Below are 27,684 nucleotides of genomic sequence, written 5' to 3'. Positions count from 1 at the left end.
CAACAAATGTATGCGTACACGAAAAGACCAGAAAACCAAAAGAACTCTGTCCTGTCCGGATGCAGTAAATAAGCTGCTCGCGATGCACATTGTTGTCTGTTGGGCTACAAATACAGGACAGCCATGGTGGAACAAGACGGTTATTTTAGGCAAGACGCTTCAAAAGTAACCACTGGGACTTGGCAACAACTTTAATATAACCTGTATGTATCCATGCCCTATCAGTATCAGTGTAACTATTTGCCGAAATTTTATGAGACACTGGCTAACTCCTGTGTACTGTGGTTTGACTAGATTTAAGCGAACACGGAAGTATGTAACAGCTACTTCTCTCGCCGTAAGACCTGACGCAGAACATTCCATTTAAACGACATTTCCCACAATGCAACGGACGTTCTGGTGACATCCACGTTACGATGAGGTGAAGCAGTTGTTTTCGTCTCGGTGGTTGTGATTAGCTGCCTGTAAATTGAGGTATAACAGCTTTTATCGGGATTAACGTGGTGTCCCTGGCCTGTGGAGTATCTGTTACCCTCCAGAATTACCGCCAGACTGAGGCTTTCATCCTCCGCTTCGCTGTCGGTGAGGTTATCGCCATGTTATCATCTGTTCCCACCAGGCTATTTGCGCGAAGGTCGCGCAGCCTGTCACCGTGCAGCCGCGTTCTCCAGACCAGTGCGAACGGTGCCGCATGCCAGGGCATCCGCGAGACACCGGCGGAGACCAACCGCAACCCCATCGTGTCCACCTCCCGGGTGTCCAGAAGGGGAATTTTGGCTGAGGAGACCCCTAGTACCAGTGTGAACCCATCGGTGCAGTACCACCACCTCGCCCCTAGGTGGCTGTCCAACCTGCAGAACCGCCGTAGCTCCTGGGCGGCTCTGGCCAACAGAGGGCGCAACAACAACCAGTATTGGGAGGAGAGCGGGCAGGGCGGCGGAGGTGAGGGCCGGGGAACAGGTGGAAGATCCAGCAGAACAGGTGTAGCCTCTGCCGGCGTGCTGACTGCTGCTGCAGTGGCCTTTTGCCTGAAGAAAGATTCTGATAACAAAGGTAAACCTAGCAGACATTGTGATGTCTGACATGGTGTGACTGCTTGTCTGTCAGTCACTGATGAGCTTTGCATGGAAATTCTTGTGAATTGATGACACTCCAAATCCAAATAAGGCTTTAAAATACATTATTGGTATGTCTCTAATTTCCGAATATGTATTGAAGTTTTCTGTATTCTTCTTCTGTGATGTTTTTCCTCATCTGTGTCTGTCTTTACAATGGCAAGGTGATGCTCTACTGGAGGCAGCAAGGACTAGTAACTCTCAAGATGTAGCCAGGTAACCCCTCCCCCATCACACACACACACACTCACACACACACACACACACACTGTCAGCCTGTAATGGTAAGCACACAGCTCTTGGAAATTAGCCATAATCTTCTGGTCTTTAGTATAGTTCAGATGTTACAGCCTTATACAAGCCACGGATCATCAGTTTCTAGAACATCCAGGATCATCCGCAGTCGTGAAAGCACAGTTGTCACCTGTTGTTGCAGTCCCACCTGTAACCACCAGGTGGAAGAAGAGCGCCATCTGTGTGTAAACACGTGTGCGTGGAGAGGAGGCGCCCTGCAGGGTGGATGTCAGGCTCGGCCACTCAGAGCTCAGTTTCAACTGCAGGCCTTGATTCTTAGGATTTCACATGAATTAAAATATGCCCCTGCCTTAAACTGAAAAGAGAAAAAAGAAGTTTTCTACAATTATCCTGCACAGTCAGTCAAACAGAGCCACCTGAACAGGTGTGTAAGCACAGTATCATGATCCTAAATTTCTGTATGGAAATTCTGCTTGTGACTCGCGAAATATTCAAGACTGTAAATGTGCTTAGTAATATAGCAGTGTACATGTGTTTATCCGCGTGTGTCTCCATTTGCTGGCTTGGGTTACCTGTGCCCCTGTGGCAGATGGTGAAGGTGAGAGTGCAGCGAGACGGTCCGCTAGCAGACAGCCAGTCATCAGATCACAGATGTGTTAAGTGCTTGGCTTGAGTTTACAGAAGTGGTAGAGTGTCAGGGTGTGTCTGCTGAGAGGCGGTGGAGAGGATAGGGATCTCGTTTTCACACAGGCTCTAGAAAAGCAGTCGCACTACAGCTGCGGTGAAACCTTTTATAACCTTTTAAAAAGCATTTTAACGCTGGAAGATGTGCATGAAGTTGATGCGCTGTTGTGAGATCCGGGCTTTATCATGACAAACTGATTCTATTGATAACGATGCTGGAATTTCAGGGATGGAAGCTGCTCTGCTCAGATTGTGTTATTGCCTAAAAAAAAGTTTTATTGCAGCCTAGTGTGAGATAAGCATTAAGTCTCTCACAGTAAAAGTCATGTTTTGGGCTGTTCAACCTGTTCTCGAGGACTGGTTATAATGCTGGTTTTCCAGATATTCCTGATGCTCCGACTACACCCTGAAAAGCTCAGACGTAGCCGTAGTGGTGAGCCATGTTCTCCTCCCAGACCCTGACACTTGTACGCAGACCAGGCAGTGAAAACAGAGCCAGAGAGCTTCAGAGCTGAGTGCAGAGCAGACAGAGGCCACCGTGTTGACTGTAAACACACACACTGTCTGCCTGCTTAGCACACGAAACGACAGGCGGATCGCTTACACACACACACACACACTTACAAGGACTGTGCCACTCCAGTACCTGATGTCATACCCTCGGGCAGAAAATCGACACACACCTGGCTTACACACACACACACACACACACAAAGACATCACCTGGTCAAGGAGCAAGTATGAGTCGATGTTGATGTTGCTTTTTGTTTCTTTTTTCTCATCAGGCTGTTAAAAGAGGGCGTCGACCCAAACCACCGCCACCGCCTGGGTTGGACCGCTCTCATGGTGGCTGCCATGAACCGCCAGCACAGGTCTGTGTGTGTGTGTTTCGGTCAACTAAACCCACTGAACAAATCACACACGTTACCCGGTTCTGAGTTGCCGTCCCTGGCGAGCGCTCGTGACCGTAATGCCGTGTATCACACAGCTGTCTGCACCAGCGAGCGCGTGAGCATATGTCATCCATGCCCCTGCTCTCGTTGTTACAGTAGGTCTTCAGAAGTGCAAAGTGCAACTTTCAGACTGACAGACGGTCTTTACCCGTTCCCCCATCTCTCTGTCCAACAAATTAAATTAGCCTCCTGGCCCCCAGAACACACACAACACAGAGAGGGGCCGAGGTTAAGGCCGGGCCAAATCCAATTTACAGGATCTCCCCCCCCCCCCCCCCCTCCATCAGGGCTGTGCGGTCACTTTTTGTTTAAGGGCCTCACTCGCCCCCGAGAAGCATAATTGAAATTTGAATATGGAAATAGTTTAAAATGAGCTTATTTTAAATCTCAGGCTTACAGTCGCTCCTTGCTTTGTAAAGCAGGTTGAGCTATTGCTGCAAAAGTGGAAACATTTGGACCTGTGAGTGTGATTGCAGCACGTTTTTGAAGAAGAAATGTGAGAAAAAACAAAGTTTGTCAGATTTCTGTAAAGTCATCGCAGCGTTGAAGAAAGAAATCGATCTGCCGTTAAAAGTGATTAATAACAATTTTTGATAATTTGTGAATAATTCAAGAAAGAAATGTCACAAATATGCTGGTTTAAGCTCCTCAAATGTGAGAATTTCCTCTTGTACGTGATTCCAAATTAGAAATCTTTGGACTTTGGACAAAACGTTGTCCTTAATGAAAGTAATGGTTAGTCGCGTGACGTGTGTGAGTGATTGCTGCGGTGGAACATATTGATGTATGTAAGATGTTTTTGGATACAGATTTGTATGTGAGTTTGTGTCTGCTTTGTGTGTGTGTCACTGCACTGTCGTGTGTGTGTTTGTGTGTGTGTGTGTGTGTGTGTGTGTGTGTGTGTGTGTTATGAGTGCTATAACTCAGCGAGGCAGTGACACTCCTCTGTGTTTAATCCCGTCTTCCAACCCCCCAGTGAGCCGTCACTGCTGCAGGGAAGACAGAACATCGGTTCACACACATCAGTCACACAAGTCTCTCACACACACACACACACACACACACACACGTATCCACACACACAAGTGAGGATGCATGTGTGAATGTGTGCACCAACACACGGACGAGGGGAGTTTACACCAAATATCTTACAGGCCAACTGCCTATTACTCAGTCACACACAACTTTATTTGCAGCCGTTAAGTGAAAACAGCGGGAGCATTACTCATGAACGAGGTTTAGCCCGTAGCTAGAACGTCAGCCTGAGTCTTATTGTTGAATTACTTCACCCCTCTCTCACACTGTATTTATATTTTCCCCGACCAGAAGTGGTAACTGTGTTTCGAGAGGCCGAGGATTTCGGCGCGCCGACAGTTTGTAGGTGCGGCGTCCACCGGGCGGCCCCTCTTGTGTTCAGGGGTCGAGGTGCGGCTGTGTGAGGGAATCGGGGTTGGAGTGTAAGAATTAAGGGTGAGACTTCAGGGGGGGCGTGTGTTTGCTTAGCTTTGATGTGGGGCTAAATCAGGGAGGCGCAGGGCCTGGTCCACTGTTTGCACTCTTTAACACACAATGCTCATCTCCATCTCTCCTTCTGTCCCTCCATCCCTCCCTCGCCGCATTCACGTGCACAATGAGCGCTCAGCCGAGTGTAACGCCTGTTGACCGTTCCGACCTGTCGGCCGAGCGGCTCGACGGGGGGGGGGGGGCCAAACGAGGGGGCAGGATGGACGATGGTCGGAGAGGATGAGCGGCTCGTCGGGAATGAGAAGAGATGATAGTTTAGGTGTGGAGTGAGAGTGATGTGGAGTGGGATTATGGGTTTGGGATTAGCTGGATTTGAATAGTCCAGAGCTCCCAGTGAAATATTATCATGATGTGGTCACGATGCACCAACATTGTGATGTAAGAAGGCTGTTTTAGAGACAGAATCAGTTACCATAAGTGGGTTATTGTTGTTTCTCACACTGAGACAATGTTCCCTCGCTGATAATATAACAAGCAGCAACTCCATGGGTATTCTGCCCAGTGACACATTAAAGCCACAGTAATGGGTTTTCATGTCGTGATTTTCAACACGTGTACGCTGCAAAGTTCAATACAAAGGAGTCATTTTTATTAGATGCACATCTGGAAATGAGAGATTGTTATCTACTTTTTTTGGTTTCACAGCTGCATCACAACAGGTCAGTGACTGAGACAGGGTTTGCTGATGGACATGAACTTCAGCCAGAAAAAAGTGGGTTAAATGGAAGAATTAGGAAAAACACAATAAGCTAAGTCAAACAGCAGCCGTTAGAGTCGTGATGCCATGCGGTGAATGGTTTTCCAGGACAGCACAGCGAGGTAAAAGTACTGTACTGTACTGCAGTATGAGCCTCTCACCTGCAGCTCGTCATTGAACTAAGCCCTGTGGCTGTTTCTTCTTCGCCCCCTTGTAACATTTAATGTAATCTGCTGACCATTTTTATTGAACAGCAGCAGCCTGTGTGATAAATCAAGTTTCCTTTGGGTTTCTTTCTTTAGGATTTAGAATTTAACGAATGTTTTCTTTGAATGTTTTTTATATATTTTATGTATAAGCTGAGGATGTAAAATATATGTGTCATCATTTGCAAACAAAACAAATGCTTGGATAAAAAGCTAAATAAGATTACATTTGACCATCAGGTGATTTGACTGAAATTTAAAAAAAAAGGAAAGGTTAAGTGCAGGGATGCTCTCTTCCTGGCATCTGTCTGACCCCAGGTGTGCGCCAGGTGAGATGAGGTCAAGTGAGGTCCAGCGTCTGGAGCAGGTGGTCAGAGACATGGATGGTCAGTTCGGCTCGGGTGTCCATTGTAGCCCAGGAGAGACGGAAGTGTCTGTTTCCTGTCTTCCCTCCAGGGCAAGGACGGGGAAACTAACACCAGCCCCCAGCAGCAACACCAGTCACCTGCCGGCAAACCTCGGCACAACCTGGACAGTTCAATCCAGCACACTGGGCGGCGGCTTGTTAAGCCAACAAGCCTTCGATACAAGAGCTGGATGGTGGCATAGCGGGGAGAACGTCTTATAATTGGTATTAATTGGTTTAATCTTGCAGTGTGCAGGTAACATTAGGAAGTGTGGAATTTCAGCTTTTGGCCCAGTCCTTTAAAACGGGAGTTTAACCTAATTAACCCCTGCATGCCTTCAGTTTGGCCTCAAATTAGTGCTGCAGCTCTCCTCCTAAACGTCCCAAATAAAGTTAGCCACTTGATCATCAGTTGATTAGTAAAACTATAAACTGTTTTCAAAAGCTCATTAGTTTTCGCACTGTCCTGTGTAATTAAATCTCCCTCTCTTTCATCTTTTTAGCGGCTCTTCCCTCCTTTCATCCACTCCTCCTCCTCCACCTCCTCCTCCTCCTCTCTGCAGTTTTCCTCTCTTTATCCCCGCGTGTTTACCTTTCTGATGCCATTAACCCTTTTCAGACCATCTCACTTCTTCACACAGTCCTGCCCAGCCTCATGTGACCAACCACAGTCTGTGTGTGTCTGCATGTGTCTCGGAGGATGCGTCGACGTGTTTGTAGAAGTGCTTGCAAGGGTGAGAGGAGAGCCCTCCGTGGGTCACGCCCCCCCCCCCCCCCGCCGCCCCCAGCCACAGCGATACAGTAACAAAAGGAGACCCCCCGATAGTCCTTTATACCCCCTCAGCAAGGTCAGACACAAAGACCTGGCCAGACTGTTCTCAGCCTCGCTCTCCCACAAGAACACATGTGACGATACCAACTAGCAAAGTCAGATTTTAATTATGTTAAAGGAGATGACGGGAAAGTCTCGTTCTTTTCTTTAATTTTACTGATCTGTGATTTTTGAGGCTGGTATCACAAACAGACATCGGTACCAGATTCCCTGTAGAGCTGAAAAGATGATTGAAATGTTCATCAGTCATCTTCTGACTGCTTCTGTAGTGTTTTTAAAGCAAACTTGCAGCTTCTCAAATGAGACAATCTGATGTTTTTCTTCATCAAATATAACAGGAGGCTAATTATCTTTAGGTTTAGACTGTTGTTCAGTAGAAATGAGTGATTTGAACACGTCTCTGTGGGCTCTGGGATATTTTAATTTCACTATTTACTGTTAAACATTTTACAGAGAAATTAATCTTGATAGAAAATGCAGTTTTTTTTCATTCCTAATTCCATTTATTGACACATGCTTCAAAGAGTTTAGTGCCTCATATTTTGAATCACACACTAGCAGGTGATCAGGGTGTCTGATCCCACACCTCACCTTTAATTTTAATCAGAGAAAACCTCGTCATTCTTGACGTCAAACTCATTTTTAAGAGCATGGCGTCTCCCAAAGAGAGTCTGTTTCGTGGTCAAGCGCTCTAAAGAAGGCGTCCACCTCTTCCTCCTATGAATAATCATTTAGCTCCATTTAAGCCCTCTCAGGCCCCGTGCCATAACCATTTAGCTGAAAATGATCCATCACTCCCTCCCAGGCTGCATTACATAGTCACAGGTTTAATGACAGCCAGCAGCGTACTGGCAGGGTTCATGTTTCGGCCATCGCCCCCGTTCTTGCTCTCATTCGCGGCAGACTGGCTGGCTAGTTTTTGTGTGTATTCATCGGCCTGCCTGTGTCTCAATGTCAAAGCCGTTGCTCACGTTCATGGTGGTAAATGTAAAGAGTGTGTGTGCGTGTGTTCTGTAGACGGAGAGACGGTACCTGGAATGTCCGCTGGGTCACAGTGAGTGGTGTTGCCGAGGTTCTCGTGTTTGTTCTATAAGGCGGTACGCTCCAATGAAGGGCTACACACAAACACACACTGCGACACACAAACCCCCTCCAATGGCGCCGGAAGCAGGCCCGACCCTTGCCCCTTGGATGTGCGCGTATGTACATGTTACGAAGCAGACAAGTGTGTAGTGAAGGAGGGAAGCGGCCATTGGAGTGTGTCCGTCATAACGGGACAGACGGCGGGTAAATCAGGTGAAAGAGTCAGTTGAGGAATTAGACGTTCGCTTCTGCGTGCAGCGTGTGTTTGTTTTCAAGCCGTAAGGAAGAGAGAGGCTTTACTGTCGAGGTTGTGTTTGATGGCGGGAAGGAAACTAATCCAGCCTGCGTCCCACTCCTGTAGCTGCTGTGGCACCTGATGTCGTTGGTGGTGTTAGGAAACAGAAGGAAGGAGCTTCCTGTTCATACCGTGGTAACTGTCCCTTTAATGTCTGGTTGTTCAAGGCCATCGTGGGCGCTGTTGGACATGAGAAGTCTACTTTATGACAGTGTTGGATTTGCAATATTTTTTTAAATTAAAATTAAAAACTGGGGACCGTCAGATACAGAACTGACAGCAGACCAGTTGTTTTGCTTTCACGTGTCATCATGAAGGAAATGTTGACTGCACGATGTCACGGTTACAGAATAATGACACTGTTAGCGTTAGCTTGGTTCCCTGTAAGCCTCGTTTTCACTGTGCTTCCTGTCTGTCACCGGGTCTCCTGGGTAAACGAAGGCTTGATTTACGGCACAAAGGAAGTCAGGAGACAGATCCAGTCGGGCTGGCTGGCTGGATCTAGCTGCTCTCTGCGAGTTCATATGAAAACAAACAATAAACACAGTTTTTGCCTTGTGTTGTTTCCCAGCGTGGTGAAGGTCCTGCTCGAAGCCGGCGCCGACCCAAATGCCGGAGACGACTTCAACAACGTTTACGACACCTCGCGGGAGAAGGGCATCCACTCGCTGGAAGGTGACACAGAAAACACACTCTGTGGCTGCGTGTGTGTGTGTGTGTGTGTGTGTGTTTGCTATATTACACATATGAATCCTAAGTGTTGAACCAGATATTACGAGACATTATGATTTGCATACAGATTTGCATATATGTACATGTTTCATTTCTTCCCAGTTATTTATTTTACATGTTCCTTGACAAGTAGTGCGTGTTTTATTTGTTTTTCTTCCGAGCTCCCACACAAACACGCAGACAGGATGGCACAGGGACACACACACAGACACACACACATACACACACACTTTACCCCCCCCCCCCCAGTGTGTGTTGGGTTTCTGCAGACATATTTATATGGGATATGTATATTGCAGACATTTATATGGCTGTCAGGTTTGGGTCCACGTGGGGCCGGCGTAGCGTGGGGAAGCGTTTCCCAGACGCACGCTGATGGATGGGCTAGGGGGGCCTGTGCGACGCTTTATTGGGTTAGCTATGATTATCCCGCCCTGTCTCTCTCTCTCTCTCTCTCTCTCTCTCTCTCTCTCTCTCTCTCTCTCTCTCTCTCTCTCTCTCTCTCACACACACACACACACACACATGCTGCAGAAAGAGACTGCCAGAGAGATAGAGAAAAAGGGTGGGATAGATGGAGGAAGGGAAAGACGGATGAAGGAAGGAAAAATAGAAGGAGGAAGGCAGTGAAAGAAGGCGAAGGGAAGGGTAGACGGTGGGGAGCGGCAATGGGTGGAGTGAGGGAGAGGTTAAAGACGGAGGAGAAGGAAGAACATGTGGATGTTTGGAGGGGTGATGGAGGGAGGGAGGGATTGAAGGAAATGGGTGGGATGATGAGGGAGGGAGAGGAAGTCAGGAAATGGATGAGACAAAGTTATTGGGATAGAGGGAGGAGGGGGAGAGGGAGGGAGAGGGTGCAAGTGATGAAAGGAAGTGATGGATACCAAAGGAGGAGAGGAAGGAGGCGGAAAAATAGAAATGGATGACAGAGGAGTGGCACGAGATGAGTGCTCTTATGAAAAAGAGAAGTAAGGAGAGAATGATAGACTGTGTGTGTTATTAGTCAGGAGCAGAGCAGAGGAGGCCCGAAAACACAGCTCGCATTAGTCCGATGGTGTCGGACAGTTTAGCTTAAATCTGTGAAAATGAACAACTCTCGTAAAGCTGCAAACAGGGAAGACATTACGGTGGTGGAGGCTCACCATCGACTGTGAATAGATTAAAGAAAGTTCTTCCAGATTTCGAGGCTCAGACATTTCAAGTGGAATTTGTGTGTTAATTCATCATATTCGTCTCCTCGGCTTGCATCTCAGATTGGACTCATGGCCGCCATCTTTCCGTCTTTGACGGAATAGCGCGCGCGTTGTCAAATCCATTTTGAGCCCGAACATGCCCCCTTCACAAGTGTGTTCTTCCTGTCCTACAATAGAGAAAGCATCTGTTGTTCTAATCTTTCTTGTCTGTCCACGTGTTGCTCTCTGTCCCCTCCTGCAGTCCTCGTGTCCAGAGAGGATGAATTCAGCAGCCGGCTCAGCAGCAGGGCCGGCTTCCGCGGCTGCACGGCGCTTCACTACGCCACGCTGGCTGATGACCCACGCACCGTCCGCATGCTGCTGGAGGCCGGTATGTCACACCTTAGAGTCCATGAGGGACCTCTGAGAGTCTACATGTAGACTAAGACTTGTTCCTGAGTACAGTTTGCATAACAACTCTGAGACATGAGCCTAAATAAAATCTTTAGAGGTATGAAAGAAGGGTCCCTTTATAATTCAAATGAAGTCAATAATTAATGATTTTAATTTTACGCGTCTGTAGTGTTAATTCATGCATTAGAATTATTAATTGCATTGCGTGATTGATTAATGTGAGGAACAAATGCAGGCGTGCCAGTCTTATGGCGCCACGCTCCAGCCTCCTCACCTTAATCTTTGCTCTCCAAACTAAATGGTTCTCATTCTGCGCTCAGAGCTGGAGGCAGTCTCATCTCTATCAGCTTTAAAAAGCTTTCCATGTATCATCATCTTAACGCTTCTACCCCCCGAGTAATATAAACAGTATTACAAAGCTCATTTGAAATTGATCACTTGTTCATGCCCCCTCTCCATTCACCCCCATTACACTCGCACCTGTCGTTGACTCAGCTCCACCGACAGACACACACACACACGCACGCATGCACGCACGCACACACTCGTGGACCCTCGGGGCAGAATATCCCCCTCAGTTTCCAGGCGAGCAGCTCTTAAACAAGCGAGGCCTAGTTGAACTGTGACCTCCGCACAGAACGTGCCCTTGGGGTAACTCCACAGTCACAGGATGTGTGTGTCTTTGTGATGGTGTATGTGTGTGTGTGTTTGTGCACTCAAGCTTCCATTTCATTTGTTAACATATTCATGTATTCATGTGTGTTTTTATCCGTGTGATATGTTTAAGTTTCTACACGCCTTTTTAGTCTTAATCTAGTGGACGTTTGGAGATGTTGCTTTTTAGGTTGACATGTTTTTAAGCTAAAAACAGCCCAACCGTCACTACACACACACACACACACACACACACAGACAGAAGCTAGTATTAATGTCTTGTTTATGTTTATGATGGATGGTGCATCCAAAGCACTTGTCTGCCCGCCTCTCCCGTCTCACCCGTGCGTCTGTAAGCACGCTGTACGCTTAAACAAATCACTTCGCCTAATTCGATCAAATGTTCCGCAGACGCATTTTTGAATTAAAAAGGTAAGAAATTTCACAAAGCAGAGACATTTGTTTTAAGACAATCGCATTAAAGACGCGGTGGGTCGCTCCTCGCCCGACGGGGCCGTTGCCGGGTTGGCGCCACCATCGCGGCCAATAACAATCATGACATCACAGACTTTCAATCACGAACACATTACTGTCCATGTGAATGGGCGCTTAATTAAGGACTTCTGGACAAGTTTTTAATGCGTTTTTGATTATTCTTGACAAAGTTTGTGTCGTTTGTCTTTTTCTTTAATCCACTTCCTCTTTGTAGCCTCCTATCCATCTTTTTTAACATCATCACAAAATATCTTATAAACTGCCACAGCTCCAGGACATCTGTGCGGGTTTGGGGGTGTGTGTGTGTTCGTGCCGTCTTCCCTTCATGTATGTGCGTGTTGTATCTTATACCTTGTTATTTCCCCTGTGTTTGTGCGCGTCCACGCTCGTCTACTAACCGTGGGTTTGCTCTTTTGGCCTTAGCCAGCCCTCGACTCACATCTCCATCCATCACAGTCTCCAGGCCCACCCTCGGGCCTCTCCTCGGCCCACGGTCCCTCATACTACCTGCGGAGGCTCTCTAGCTCCTCCCCAGGCTCCACATCAGGCCCGTGGCCAGAGGCACTCTGTAATGGACGGCTCCGTAGGTGGTGGGAGGCCAGAGGAGACACACATGCTCACGGACGCACACAATACAGATACAAGGACACCCTCACTCGTGCACAAAGAGCAGCAGGGGCTCTCTCCCACCAGCTGCAGTGAAAGAGAGGGAGGAGGAAATGGGAAAGAGGAGGGGACTCCTAATAGGCATAACTAAAGCACTCCTAATGAAGGGATCCTGTGTATGCGAGTGTGTGTGTGTGTGTGTGTGTGTGAGAATGTTCAGCTGTGGTGTGTGTGTGTGTGTGTGTGTGTGTGTGTGTGTGTGTCTGTTTGTGTGAGTGTCGTTAGTGTTGATCCTCTTATAAAGTGCTATGGCCCAGAGGGTTGGCCTGATATTAAAGCCCTAAATGATGCTATTTATTATGTCCTCTGTGTGTGTGAGTGTGTGCGTGTGTGTGGGGGTACTTTATTGCTTTCCTCCCTCATGTTTTGTTTTTTTTTTTTTTTTTTTTTGGCAGGGGGGCGGGTGGTTAGTGGCATATTGTTTTCAGGATCAATAGTTTCATGGGCAGGTCACAAAATTTAGGGGTTTATCGATAATCGTCGCAGTGATTATTAGTCTCTGCAGTCGGAGCTCAGAGCAGCGGGATCAACCGACACCTGCATTGATTACGTACTTTGTTACAGTTTTCACTGCAGCTCGCTCAGAAAAAACTTCAGAGGGGTCACTGATGTAGTTTTATGCATCATTGTTGGATTTGGTACAAATATCTGCCCTCATTAGCTGAAGGGCCACAGTGCACCTTTAACAGCATTTTATTTTAATCATCTTATATTCTAAACAATTTCCCAAATTGGGATCAATAAAGAAGTCTAAGCAGAGGTGCTTCACTGCATTCCCTGCTGATGCATCAGTAAAAAGAGGCATTTCATGTCACTCCAGTGAGTTTGCAGTGTTTTGCTTACTACTCGTACTCGTGCTGCAGTTCTTTGCAGAAGAAGTCATTTCCAAATTTGTGGCACGTTTTGCTAAAAAAAAAAAAAAAAAAAAAAGTCGATGCGATGGAAACCTGCATGTGGAGGCACTTGTGTGTTGAGCGTGGTGGCACAGGTCAGGGCAGAAGGCACTGCTAACCACCCTCACTGACAAGCCCACCGCTCTCCAGCCCGGGCACACTTCACACGTGCTGTGACATTATGGATCTCCCCCATTTTTACTCACTTAAAGATAGTCCGTTTAACAAAGTTTTCCTCCGTTTGACCCCTCCTGCTGTGTGGCAGCGTGTGTTCTTATGTGCCCCAATGGCCCCCAACCTGCAACAACCTGCAGTGTGTATAGATTGTATAATAATCCAGGGTGGTGGTGTGCGGGTGTAGGGGTCAAAGTGTGTGTTATTGGCACGCGTTGCAGATATGATACCCCCTACAGGGTCATTGCATGGCCCTCCTGCTTCACTGCAGTTAGTCTCAGTGACCTCTGAACCCGTGTGACCTCCAGCCTCACTCTGTTGATCGACGTGTTGGCCCTCCTGCTGACGTGGTGTGTGCTTATTCTTCTGGTACTTGCGATAAAAAAGATGAGCACATTTTTCTAAAAAGAGATGATTTTGTAAGTTGCAACAATTTTTTTTTTCCTAATGCATGAACTGTACTTTTCTCTGTGTGTGTGTGTGTGTGTGTGTGTGTGTTGCATGCTTGCATTCAGGTGCCAACCCCCTGCAGACCAATGGTTTGGGACACACAGCACGGGCCTATGCTAAGGAGGGAGATGTGAGCGCAGTGCTGCAGGAGTGGGAAGGAAAGGTATGACGCACTCATCACGCTCATGCAGACACAAAGGCTCATTTTGTGGTGCTTCCATACAATTAAAATAACATTAGTTTCCATGCACGCACAATGTTTTGATACTGTAGTTGTTTCCTGTGGTCTGGTCCGAATGACTCGGCACAATCCACTCAGCAGACATCTGTGTCATTTACTTGCCATCATGCACACAGACACACACTCCTCAGGAGGTCTGTGAGCGTCCGGTGACTGAGTGACAGGTGCTATTGAGTGTTAGATTTGTGAAGGCTGGTGGAGGTTAACTGGGGTTAAAAACGTGCTGAAGAGTGAAGTTGGATTATGCATCAACTTTATATAGATGTTGTCGTATCGGCCAAGATATAACCTGGAGTGAGAATTGTAATGTTGGGATTTAGCTTAAATGTTGTTTTTTTGCTTCGATCATATACGTTAAAATGCAGCTGCAGCTGAAAAGGCGTTCACTCAACGTGCAAGAGTCACAATTCATGTTTCCAGTTGTCTCCAAATGATGTTACATTATTAATAAAAGCCTGCTTTCCTTTGTCTTTGCGTTTTTCCGATTATTAGAAAATGTGTTGTAAATTTTGGAGGACTGATGGAGGCTGCTTGACGTTTGAAACGAACCAGGCTCCACAGTCAGCTGACTGAAGGGACTCTCTGTATTTCACGGGGGTGTATTAGCAGAACTGGGCTCGGCTGTTTTCTTAAATAAAACTTGAGTTATCCGTAGTTATTTACCAGCTTGACAGCAGGCCAGAGCTAAGCAAGATGGAGAGAGAGAATAAACAGCCTGCCTCCACTGCAGGGTGAAGCCCTGCAGTCTGAGGAGACAAAGAGGAGAGGATGAATGAGCGATGGGGCGACTGAGAGAGAAAGGGAGAGAAACTGGGGAGGGGGGGGGGGGTGAGGCATGAAGATAAGGGGAAAAAAGATTTGGGAAGAGGAGGAGAGAAGATCAGCAGAAAAGAGGAAATGTGTGTCAGACACGGAGGCAAACACTGACACAGGAAGAGGAAGGTTTAAAAAATGTGATACTTAATCTCACAAAATGATTGTAGTTGCATTCATCGCCCGGCTTTGTGTACAAAATAAAATTATTTCCACTGTTTAGCAGCTCATCAGTGTAACAGAAATCAATTCCTGTGTACAGGAAAGATTTATTGATTAGCTACATTTTTGACACGCTTGTAAAATGATTGAAAAGATCCGTTTGGGTCAAGCAAAGTGTAAGAAGAAGGCTGCTTAACTGAACGGCGGCTGCTCAGTAACTTTATCAGAAGTTTGGGATTCAATTTTTGTTAGTTTGGCTCCAAATGTATTCCACTAGTCACCTGTGTGCGCAGGTCATTTTTCTTGCGCGACATCATTGAAGCAATAAAAGCATTTCCTGAAGGGACAAATGAAGAGATTGAGATGAATCGTTTCCAGGCGTTTTGGGAGACAATTTGCTTGAGCTTAAGAGTCCACTCAGGTCAATTTTATTCATGCAGCCACAAATCACAAATATCCATCAAAGGGTTGTACAATCTGCGCGACATGCGATACGTCTATGGCTCGGACATTGATTCGGTTAACGATAAAAATGGAGGAACAGCTTTGTTGTTGTGTCTGGAAAGGATTCTGAGTGAGGGGCTTTCAGTCAGAGCTGTGTGTGTGGACCCTCACTCTTTCCTTGTTTCAGTGTCGTCGTAGTGCCGATGAGGCGTTGAAAGTGAGACCTGCGAACGCGTCAGCGTCCTCGTCCTCGTCCTCAGAGTTGATTTTGAAACAGCATGTCTCCGTCCTCTTCCTGATTCCTTCCTCTGTTCTCTGCATGTTCGTCTACTTTTTACCTCCATCTAGTTCCAGGAGGCGCAGGCTCGGCGGGAGGCGGAGGAGAGGAGGAGATTCCCCCTAGAGAGGAGGCTGAAGGAGCATATCATCGGACAGGAGGGGGCCATCAATACTGTGGCCTCAGGTAAACGCGCGCGCACACACACACACACACACACACACACACACACACCCACACACAGGTGCAGAGCTTTTTCTCTCTCTCTTTTCAGCATGTTTCTGTTTACTGCTCTCCTCCTTTTCCCCTCGATTGCCCTCCTCCCTTCCCTCCTGCAGTAGGCGGGTTCAGACAGACCAGCGGAGGCTGTAATTGGTTAATTGTGATGAATGAGCTGTCTGTCAGGCATACACAGGTGCTGTGTGCATTTGTGTGTGTTTGTGTGTGACAGCTGAAGAGGCCAGGCTTGGAGCCGCCAGTTAACACGATTACAGAGAGAGGAGACATACTACAGACCCCCCCTCACCCCTCCTCCTCTTTTCTCTCCCTCTTCCTGCTTTGCCCCCCTCTGTCTCTCTTCCCTTCCCTCTCCTCAGTTTCTCCCTCCATCTCTCTCTCTTAAGCCCCTCGATCTTCATCACACCCACTCTTTCTCCTTCACCCTTTTGTCCTTTTCCACTTTCACTTCGTGGTCTCCACCTTCTGCATCTTTCCATCGTGGTTTTCCCTTTGCTGCGCCGTCCTTCTCCCCTCCTCGAAACGCACAGAGTCGGGGGCGGGCAGGCGAAAGGCGTAATGATGGAGACAGGAAGAGAAGAACAAATGAGACAGAGGTAAAACAAATGGAGACAATGGGAGACAAAAAAAGAGACGGGAGCGCTGATGGGACAAGATAGCGGAGAAGTAGCTGAGGAGCAGAACGCTCGGAGCATTGACAGAAAGACAAAGAGAGCGAGTGTAATGCATAGAGAAGAGGAGGGAGGATGAGTTAGAGCACAATAACACAGCAGACAGTAAAGAGCTGATATTACACCAGGCATCCATGGAGGCCATGTATTGATCCGCAGATGAGAGAGTGTGTGTGTGTTCAGGAAGGTTCTGCAGCAAAGACAGAGGGCTGTGTATTATTTTTATGATCTTGGGCAGATTTGTGAAAATAATCAACTTACTCCCAAAGCTAGGAGCGGATATTATAATCTTTAACGTTTTTGTGAGAGCAAATACTGGAGAGTTTATAACCAACGGGAGAACAACTTGGAGTTTCGCCTCGAGACAAAAAAAAAAAACCTATACATAACTACATTTCTATAAATACAAACTATAGATGTCTGTAAACCCAAAATGCAGACGGTGATGCTGTTGGAGCAGCAGTCACAGGCGCCATCGAAGGAAGAGAGAATCGTGGGAGTTGTAGTCTTTGGCAAGGTGATGAATGATTGTTGTTATCGTGGCAAATTGTCCTGAAAGCCATAGAAGACGTCGCCACAGTGATAAAGGAACAGCTTATTGATCTCTGAGAGGTATTACAGTGAATATATCTCTCACACACACACACACACACACTGAAAGCAGGAAGAGAACACGTGGGACGCCTAAAAGAGGCCAAGAGGCAGGCGGAGGAATCCGTCCGCCGAGACGTTTACAAAAACACACGTTATCTGCTGTACATTAATAGTTGTGTTGTTTGCTCTTTTTTCTATCAAAGGTGAGCCGAGCAGGAATCAGGCAAGGAATCAGAGAGGGGGAAGTAGAGGTTTAGATGAGGAGATGGACCGGGAAAGAGAGGAAGCAATATACTGTAGATAAGGAGGCAACCAATGAGAAAAGGATGTGAAGATAAAGAGAGGAGAGAGAGAGCGACACGTGACCAGATTATGTCATCGCAGAAGCAACACAACAGATTTTTACTGTGAATTATTTGAGTTATCCATTCATTTGTCCATTATTTCTATTAATCACTCAGTCTGTGAAGTGTCAGAGAATAGTGAAAAGTGTCCGTGACAGGGACGTCCCGGTGATTGATTGGTTAAAACACGACATGTGACTGCAGCATTTCCAGTTCTGTTCCAGCCGGAAACCTCTGTCATCACCCACTCTCTCCATGTTTCCTGTCTGTCTGTGCTGTAGTACTACACAAAAAAGGGTAAATACTTTCCAGAGCCCTGGGTGCCATCCAAATTGAAACAGTCCAAAAATAAAGATATTAAGTTTGCCGTGATGGAAATCAGAGAAAAAGCAAATCCTTTTTAGAAGCAGGAAATAGCAAATATTCGGTATTTGTTCTTGGTACTTAAATTTTATATCCTTCCTCAATTGATTAGTCATGTACTGAAAGATGTATACGCAGTGCAAAAAGGACGGATGTTGTAGAATAGTTTGAATTTGGTGTGTCATCATGTCGGCTGTTTCCACCTGAACTCCTCATGACGAACAGCTGGCCTGCAGCAAGATACGCATCGACGTGCACGCACACACACACACACACATGCATGCACGCACGCACGGGCAAGAAACAAATCCACCAACAAGTACACACACACACACACACACACACACACACGCGCACAGGAAGGAGGTTAGATTGATCCAGGTTTAGCTCTCAGGGCTAAGAGTTATTGAAGAGAATCATCCCTCTATAATCATGTTAGAGCCAACCAGACCTGCCCAATACACACTGCTCTGACTCTGTGTGTGTGTGTGTGTGTGTATGCATGTGTGTGAGAGAGAGAGGGCGAGCTTTCATTTGTTTTGTGCCTCCTTCCTTTCCTTGTTGTTGTCAGGGTCCTCTGAGAAATGTCAGTGTGCCCTTCTGTCAAAGTCGCTCTCAATCAGCTAAAACACACACAAACACACAGAAGGTTACGCTGTCATTCACACGGCCGTTGATAAAGCAGACGGAGCTTTGGAGCCCCTCTTGTCACTATTCATCTCCGGGTCCATCTCTGACACACTCGTTTGTTTCTCTACCTCGTTCCCTCTCTCCTTATCTCCATCGCTCCTCTCTCTTTCCTCTCTTTATCTCCCCCCTGCATCCTTGCTCCTCTTTCCTCTCCTTATCTTTGCTCCTCCCTCTCCACTGTACCATCTCGCCATCTCTCTGCCTCCCTCGTTCGGCCTCTCCTGCTCCTCTCCTGCCAAGCATCTGTTCTTTATGATTATCAGCTATTAGTAGCTAGTTTAGCACTCGGATCTCGTGTCCGTCGTGAAGCATTTTAGCTTCGCTGTATCACACGCGCGGAGCCTCTTAGCTTCGCCGCAGAGTGCAGCGAGTGAGCGGGAAGCGTGTCATCGTCTTGGTAAAAGATGCTTTGTTGTTGGACACACTTTCACTGTTGTGCGAAGTGAAATTGAAATTTTGATTCCTCAGCGCTCTCCTGCCACTTATCTTGTTCTGGCTGCACTCGGTAGCTTGCCAAGTAATTGACACCTCTGTGTCACGTCGTTTAAGCTCATTGTTTCGAACAGAGCCGCTAACTATGTCCAAGATATTTAAGCTGAGAAACCCTCTTTAGGAACAGCTGGCCACAAGTTGTGAAGACGATATTGGGTATAAGAACGTGGTCTGAATATGAAGGATATGTCTTCAGTTGGGACTCAGTGCCTCGTGGTGACCTGGGTTAGGGTGTATTGCTGCATGCAGCTATATTTCCTACTTCCAATGAAAAAAAAAGACACCAAAAGAAAAGAAAGTGAAGGATAAATGTGGTACAAGTGTCAGATTCAGGCAGACATGCAGGAACTGTGCTTTAACATTTTAAACTTACAATCCACAGCTGCACAGTAGAAGTCAAAGACAGACAAAGAGTAGGAGAGAGGAGGGCCAGGTTCAGGTTTGATGTTTTGTTGCTCTGTCAGGCTGAGGAGAAAAAGCCTGACAGGTTTCCGTCTGAAGACGCTTGCTTTGATGCACATCAGGTGGACGAGAAGCATCAGGGTGAAAGGTAACGCCTGTCATTGATTACCTGAAAATGACCCACAGGAAAGCTATATGTACTGTCACACAGGATTTACAGGATCTGGACTTTAAGAACGATCGTACCATATGAAGGCTGTAAATAAAGGTCATGTTACTGGTATATCAGCAGCATGATGTGCTGGGAGGTTTTTAAAAGATTGAAAGGCTAACTCCCCTGAATGACACAAACATTTTCTTTTCCTGCTGGAGCCTCCTAAAGGTGTGCTACACTGTGAGCAGGTGGCCAGTCCTCATCTCAAGGCTAAGACCACCACGATCGCCCCATGAGCAATTTAGAGTTTCCAATTAATGTAAAATGTTTGTTTTTGGACTGAGGGAGGAAACCAGAAAAGAGCCAGGAGAAACCCACAGGGCCTCCACACACTGAGCCCTCATCCTGCCAGCGCATTCAAACCCAGAGCCCCTTCGCTCAAGGCAACAGTGCAATCAGCCAGCGTGCTCGCTTTGCTCCTGCTGGCCGAGCCTTGGCTCATCGATGGCGCTGGTTTTGGCTGCGGCCTCTCAACAGCTTCGGATTTGGATGAGTTTGTGCTGGAGTCTGCTTCTTCGTCGAGTGGCTGAAACCACGGCCAAAAACACTCTTTACTCCCCTCCGACCCACCTCATCATCTTGTCTTTGTGTGTGTGTGTGTGTGTGTGTGTGTGGTTGCTGGGAGGATGGCAGGGTTGGGTAGGCACTCCTCTTTAAGCAAGCGTGTGTGTGTGTGTGAGTGTGTGTGTGAGGCTGCGATCCATGCTAAACTGATTTTGCCATGGCCGCGCCAGGGAGGCTAACACAATTACCGCTGGCTAATGGCCCCACTGACTGAGGGGGGAAGAGAGGCATCGTGGGTAGCTTTCTGGAGGTCTCTCATCTTGCTCTCTTGCTCTGTTTTCTCTCTCCTTTCTCCTTTTTTTTCCACCGAATGTCTCTGACCCTTTTCTCATCCCTGCTCTGCCACTCTTTTATCATAGTTTCTGGGATACTAGCCGCCCTCGGGTCAGCTCGGTTCAGTTGGGTGAAACTTAATGCGAAAGCAAAGTCAACAAATGCAAATGAGTGAAATAATAGTCCTCCTTTTCTTTCTCCCTCGATCTGCACTCGGCAGCCATCAGGAGGAAGGAGAACGGTTGGTACGACGAAGAGCATCCTCTCGTCTTCCTCTTCCTCGGCTCATCGGGAATTGGTAAATCACTCTCTCATCATTCACACCCACCACCTCCTTTCTAGTTTGATCAAAAAAAAAACTCCTCTTCAGTTTTCCTTAAAGTAGCGGCCAAAATAAACAGAACACTTGAGAAAGTGGAGTTTTTTGAATGGAGTGAATTTTCCTGCTCTTCTCATCTCAAAAGCAACAGAACACACAAGAGCACAAAAGCCTGTGTTTTTAAAAGAAGACCTGGCTAGTGAACTTGTTCCACAGTTACAGGTCGGCAGGCTGGCGTTAATGTTAGCTGCTGTAGTAAGATAAACTATCAGCTATCATTCACCGTGTTCACCACCTGACCCAGCTGTCTTCTTGAGGTTCTATGTCAGATTGAGATCATTAATATGGTGAATTAATTCAGTGCTTATGAGCAGTTTTTCCTATCAGGAGCTCTTTTTAACCAGAGCGACTGCAAACATTTGCGATGTCACAGCCCGTCTGACGCGGGAGCAGCCCCGCCTACAAAGGCTCTGCTTGGCTCACTTCCTTCTCGATCAACTTTCCTCAGGGGATGATAAAATTAATTAATGAATCAATTTCCAAACCAGAGGAACTACAGAAAAACACAGACAAACTGAGCTGGAACTGCACAAGCACGTATATAAAACAAATCCTTCTGGATACTGGTTTAGACTTGGTGTGTGTGTGTATGTGTGTGTGTGTACGTGCATGATCTGGAAGACTGATTTCAGGACAGATCAAGGTGTTTTTTAAATCTGATCTTGTTTGGCTCCACAAAGCTCCATCCATTTCTAATCTTTTGTTTATTACAGCCCGTTGAGCTGCGGGCAGCCCGGCTGTCAAAAACAGCTGATTGCACTTTAAAACACTGGAACCTCTTTCTGACCCACAGCACTGAGAGCGGACAACCCTCAGAGCAACACTAACAAAACAACAACAGCCAGCAGTTTCAATTAATGATATCCACTGGGGATGGTGGGGATGAATTGAGACTGTCTCAGTTCTGTCTGCACCTTTGTGCTACAACGGATCCAACAGATAGACGCTCCTCTGTCCGTGCATATGGCACACTGTTGGAGGAGAGGGTGTGTTTTTAGTCAAACAGCAAAAATGAATTGTTTTAGTCAAATTAAAGCTGCTCTGAGGAGTTTTGGATCAATTGGATATCAGCAGATACTCAGTATTAAAGGACACCTCTGGGGGAAAGCTTAAAATGCAAGATGTGATGTGTGTGTGTGTGTGTGTGTGTGTGTGTGTGTGTGTGTGTGTGTGTGTGTTTGCATGAAGGAAAGAGGGATATTAAGGGCCAGATAGATGGCTAAAAAAGAGGGAGATGGTGAAATGACAGGCCAGAGAGATGGATGAAGGGGAGACAGTGTTCATATTCTCTGTTGCCTTCAGCGACTAATAGTGGCCACGAGACATCAATATTAAACACAGCAACAAGACCCAGGCAGGCACGCGCGCACACACACACACACACACACATCATATGCATAGCAAACACAAGACATCAATATCATATATGAGCATTTATATGCAGAATATTTTACTGACAAACATAATGTGTGCTTCTGGAGAGCAGGGAATGATTGAAAGCTTCACAGAGGGGGAGGCGCTGGGGTTTAGACCAGCACTCAGAGCAGGAGAGAGATCGTCTTTCCGCCTGAAATGAGTGTGTTTGTTTCCCTGACTTCCTGAAATCTGTGCATGCTGATGTGTTCCAAAAAAGCAGGGCTTATTTACCTGTTTTTTTTAATATATATATTAAAAACAAAGTAATTAAATGGAGGCACTTCCTGTTTGAGGCAGAATAATTAAATGATGTCTCTGTTTGGTCTGACCGGTTGATGGCGGGTGTCACAGGAAAGACAGAGTTGGCCAAACAGGTGGCTCGCTACATGCACAAGGACATCAAAAAGGTATGTCGTGTGTCTCACACACACACACACACACACACACACAGGCATACACCTGTGTCATACAGCAGTGTTTTAGCCATTAGTCAATAGGCGGAAAACAGCTCTTTTCATAGATAGAAAACACATAGACATTTAATTTAGTGAAGAAATGACAGAGAATTCAATTTGTGTCGGTTTCTATTGTAACCATCAGTACCACATGTTCAACACAAAAATACACACCGATACAGCAGCATGAGACGAGCTCGTCGTGCCTCTTAGGGAGGTTAATCTGTCGTGTGTTTGCAGGGTTTCATCCGTATGGACATGTCCGAGTTCCAGGAAAAGCACGAGGTAAGACACTCTGCACCTGTTCCAAATACACGAGTGTCAAGTCAGGGAGCAGCCGGAGTGTTAGAGGGCGTCTAATGCCTGACTCACACACACTGTGCCGGACGTGTTGCTCCACCAGAGGAGCATTCATTTCGAGGGAGGGTATCTGTTATGGGCGCATCACTCTGCTGCGATGACGCATTGGATTAATTCTGTTCATGTACTCATAATGGATGCATAAACCAAAATGAATGTTGTTTTTGCCCTGTTTTGCTCTTCTCTGTGAGGCTTTGGTGATGAATACATTTAATCTGTGAATCAGAGTCGCAGAACCACATCCAATCATTTCACCTCAGTGGTTTTATTTATGAGATTTTTGAGGAGCAGTTTGCAGCAGCAGAAAGAATGATCAGTGGGATCCTGGCAAAACACTTCTCTTGACCCTTTGTGCTCCCCTCTCCCTCGTCTCTCAGGTGGCGAAGTTCATCGGCTCCCCACCGGGATACGTGGGACATGAGGAAGGGGGTCAGCTGACCAAGCTGTTGAAGGCGTGTCCCAACGCCGTTGTCCTGTTTGATGAAGTGGACAAGGCCCACCCTGATGTTCTTACCATCATGCTGCAGCTCTTTGATGAGGTGTGTATCCGACCTCTAACACGCTCTGATATTAAACGTCGGTGAATTTACACTCATCCCGTGTTTCTGCCGACCTCTCCCTCAGGGTCGCCTCACGGACGGAAAGGGGAAGACCATCGAATGTAAAGACGCGATCTTCATCATGACATCGAACGTCGCAAGTGACGAAATCGCCCACCATGCACTGCAGCTTCGCCAGGAAGCTGAGGAGGTCAGCCGCAGAAAGCTGGCCGACAACCTCAGTGAGAGAACTTACACGTACTTGAAAACACAAAGACAAAGTGATGCACGGTTGTCTGTGGCGCACTGCGTTCAGAAGTGAAATGAATGTTGGTGTTGTGCTTTTCCCCAGAGGATGTTCAGAAAAGTGATGACATCAAAATCTCCCAACAGTTTAAAGAATCTGTGATTCGACCAATCCTGAAGGTAATGCATTAACACGTGCACACACACACACACACACACACACACAGCTGGACCCACATTTTGGTGTAATTAAAGACATATCTTACGGTTAAACTGTTTGCTTTGCTGCAGCAGTGCACTGTAATTGGCCTCGTTGTCATTGTTACTTCTTTGGTTCCTCCCCAGGCTCATTTCCGGAGGGACGAGTTTCTCGGTCGGATCAATGAAATTGTATACTTCCTGCCATTCTGTCACTCCGAGCTGCTACAGCTGGTCAGCAAAGAGCTCAGCTTCTGGGCCAAGAAGGTACGTAACACTGCGCGCGCGGGCAGACCACATCCCAGGGTTACATATTATACTTTTTAAGAAACGCTCCTATGGTTGAAAAGAGATTTTCTCCTTTATGTTATGGATTATGGATGATTTGAACGTTAAAGTTTCCAGAGGCCCGTCCTCACAGCGCACTACCTTTATGACACTGTCCTCCAGTGGGACTGGAAGGCCCTGCCCACCCCGTCCTGCAGCTGCTGAGCTGTGCAGGAACACACGCAGATCAATATGATGTGCCACTACTACTCACTATAATGTGATTACAGTGTTTAACATGTGGAGCCTTCATCAATATTTAATTATTAATATTACAGCTGGTGTCCTGACAGCCAACATGAGCCCTGCAGGCGACTGATAGGGACCTGGCTCATGGCTCTCACTCGGCATCGGTCTGTCTTGTGAATGCTGCTGTGTGTGGCACGCGTGTTCTCCTGTGTTATCCATTTGTTAGCGTTTCTGTTTTCAGTGTACTGGTCTCGTAATAACTCGCCTCTATGTGGCAGCGGTGCTTACAGCAGAAATCTCATTATTACAGAATCCTCGCCAGCTATTTGTTTGTCACTCACTTGCATTAAATAAATGAAATGTCTGCTGCTATCATTATTGCCTTAATATGGTGTTTGTAATGTTGTGATATCAGCGTTTGGATCTCTGGAGTGCGACACGGCGTTGTGTTTATCGAATGGAGCGTTAACATCAGTAGCTAAATGAGCAGGCCTGATTACTACTATTGACTGGTGTTTGATTAAAGCGCATTAAGGGCCTGTTGATTAGCACTGGCAGACATGCTGCGCGACAGTATCTCCTCTCTGCCTTGACATTTGTGTCTTTGTCGCAATCTCATTACTCATCACTCCTCTCGATCCGTCTCTGCCACCTCTCCTTCTGATTGGACTGTTTATGATGCTCTTGTCACCAATTAACCTGTTGTTTCTCTCTTTTTTTCTCCCCCTCTGTCGTTAGGCTAAGCAGCGCCATGACATCACTCTTCAGTGGGATCGCCCGGTCCTGGACCTGTTGGCGGGCGGGTATAACATGCATTACGGAGCACGCTCCATCAAACATGAGGTAACACCCAAACTGTCTCACCAGGTTGTCTGAAAAGTCTTCAGAGGCTTTAGGGAAAAACCGTTTTCTACACGCTGCCTTACCACTGACGGCATCAACAATCCCTCAGGTTGAGCGGCGGGTCGTCAACCAGTTAGCCGCAGCATACGAGCAGGAGCTGCTGCCCAAAGGCTGCACCCTGCGTCTGTTGGTCCAATCGGAGGACGAGGAGGAGCGGAGTGCACCCAGTCTGCGCCTCGAAGTGGTGGGAGAGGACAGCTCATCGAGAACGCTGGACATCCGTCCACCGCTCAGCCCTGAACACTGACAGCGCACAGAAACACAGAGGATATGCAGATATGTATGCACACCATATCATCATCATCATCATCATCATGCTGTGTCAGGAGGATGGATGGCTCTTGATGGCTGTTACCAATAAACATACCTCTGATAAACACATCACTGCCTCTCTGTTTCAGTACACACTCTCAGTCATCACATGCCAACTTTTCCACAACACGCAGTCCAATCTGAGCTGTAAACAGCAAATTAACCAGCTGGACCTCCAAAGTTTATCTTACAACAGACTTTCATGTCAACTGGGACTAATATCAAGAGGATAAGGAGGAAATGTTTCGCATGTGTGCTTGTAGAAGTAGCGTAGAGGCTTCAGTGTGCCTGTGCAGCTTCACCGTTCTCATCATCAAACATCTCATCAGTCAACCGAAGCTTCGTATCAGCTGAAGAAAATAAAGCTTTGCCGCATTGTGTTCGTGGTAGCAGCATCTTCACTGTGGCACTGTGATAAGTTAATGTTCACATCATAGTTAGAACACTGAAAACAGACAAAATGTTTCACATTTATTAAAGATCTATGTAAGTTAAGTTAATGGCAGTGGATAGTGGTGCACTGAAAGGATGAATGGCAGTTTGGGGGCCAGTTAAGCTGTTGCATGATTTGGCAGAGACGAGGGATGTCATATGGAAAACAATCTAAATGGATATTGATCGGAGGGCGTTAACGCATAGCACAACTTTCATCTCTTAAATACCAAGTAATCCAATTAAAAAGTGACAAATGTTTTGCCAAAGTTGGACGAATAGCAGCCGCTCTGTCCGTTCGCTGTGAAGGAAGAGGAAGCATTAATGACCAAAGATGGCTGCCTGTGTGTTCACTTTTAATTCAACTTCACTGACAAATGTTCGCAAACACAACCTGCTCATTCATTCCATTTTAGTAACGGATGTGTTAGCCGAGAAACACCAAGCAGAAATGTCTCACAGCCCCTTTGAATGATGGGTAATATAATTGCCTTGTGAATTGTTTCCTTTTGATGCATGTTAATGTGAAGAAGTCTCGTCTGTCACGACGGCGTGCTCCGGTGCCGTACAGTGTGTGACACGCAGAGAAATTTAGAGTCGTAAAGAAATAATATTCAAAGTGTTGTCTCATAAATGTTTGAACAGCATGTTGACGGCGAAGGCGGCAAATGTAATCCAGCAACGTTTCTCGTTCTTGTGTCCCGACGTGTAAATAAAGTCATCACAACAAAAAGGAGAATTCCTCTGTTTTTTGTTCTGTTTGTGTCGCACTGACACTCCTGATGGATGTGTGTGTGTGTGTGTGTGTGTGTGTGTGTGTGTGTGTGTGTCAGAGAGAGAGAGACCAGTGCCTGGGTGGGAATTCTGCAACAATAAAGCTTGTCCACCTTGTGAAACAACATGACAGAGGAATTTCCTTGGAATTCTGCTCTATGTGGGGGTCTGTGTCAGACGCTGGGAGGGAATGCAGAGGACGACACACACACACACACACACACACACACACACACACACACACACACACACACACACACACACACACACACACACATACCCTGCACGAATGCCTGCCCTATAGGGAGGAATTAGCATGCAGGAAAAAGACACATTCACTCTGACTGTGCTCCTCCTGGACCCCCCAACAACAACACACACATTTATTCTGCTCCACTAACATCCACAGTCTCTGCTTTCTTGTGCCTGTGCTGATTTAAAATCACTCCCTGTTGCAGCAGATTGACAGTAGAAGTCATTTTCTGCAGGGCTGAAATGATTAGTGGGCAGAAAATGAATCATTTAACGTGAGGATTTGGTGCTTTACTCCGGTTTATATGAGTCTAATTAAAATATCTTTGTGTTTTCAACTGATGACCTCACGGAAAACACACTGTGAAAACATCATTTTGTCAAAAAGATAAGAGATGAATCAGTAATGTGAATAATCTTT

General features: G+C 46.7%; 1 protein-coding gene across 1 annotated transcript; it reads left to right on the top strand.

Moving 5' to 3' along the window:
* Positions 1-393: 393 nt before the first annotated feature.
* clpb (ClpB family mitochondrial disaggregase) lies at positions 394-26,970 on the top strand. The gene is made up of 16 exons (XM_076734574.1): positions 394-1,053; positions 1,280-1,331; positions 2,840-2,926; positions 8,622-8,725; positions 10,217-10,345; positions 13,766-13,863; positions 15,709-15,823; positions 20,702-20,779; positions 22,628-22,683; positions 22,972-23,016; positions 23,469-23,630; positions 23,716-23,872; positions 23,983-24,056; positions 24,222-24,341; positions 25,329-25,433; positions 25,543-26,970. Exons 1-16 carry the CDS (start codon positions 597-599, stop codon positions 25,738-25,740), a joined length of 2,037 nt encoding a protein of 678 aa, XP_076590689.1. The 5' UTR covers positions 394-596; the 3' UTR covers positions 25,741-26,970.
* Positions 26,971-27,684: the final 714 nt, after the last annotated feature.

Source organism: Chaetodon auriga, chromosome 7 (genome assembly GCF_051107435.1).
Source record: "Chaetodon auriga isolate fChaAug3 chromosome 7, fChaAug3.hap1, whole genome shotgun sequence".
NCBI lineage: Eukaryota > Metazoa > Chordata > Actinopteri > Chaetodontiformes > Chaetodontidae > Chaetodon > Chaetodon auriga.
This window is presented reverse-complemented; position numbering and strand designations above follow the sequence as displayed.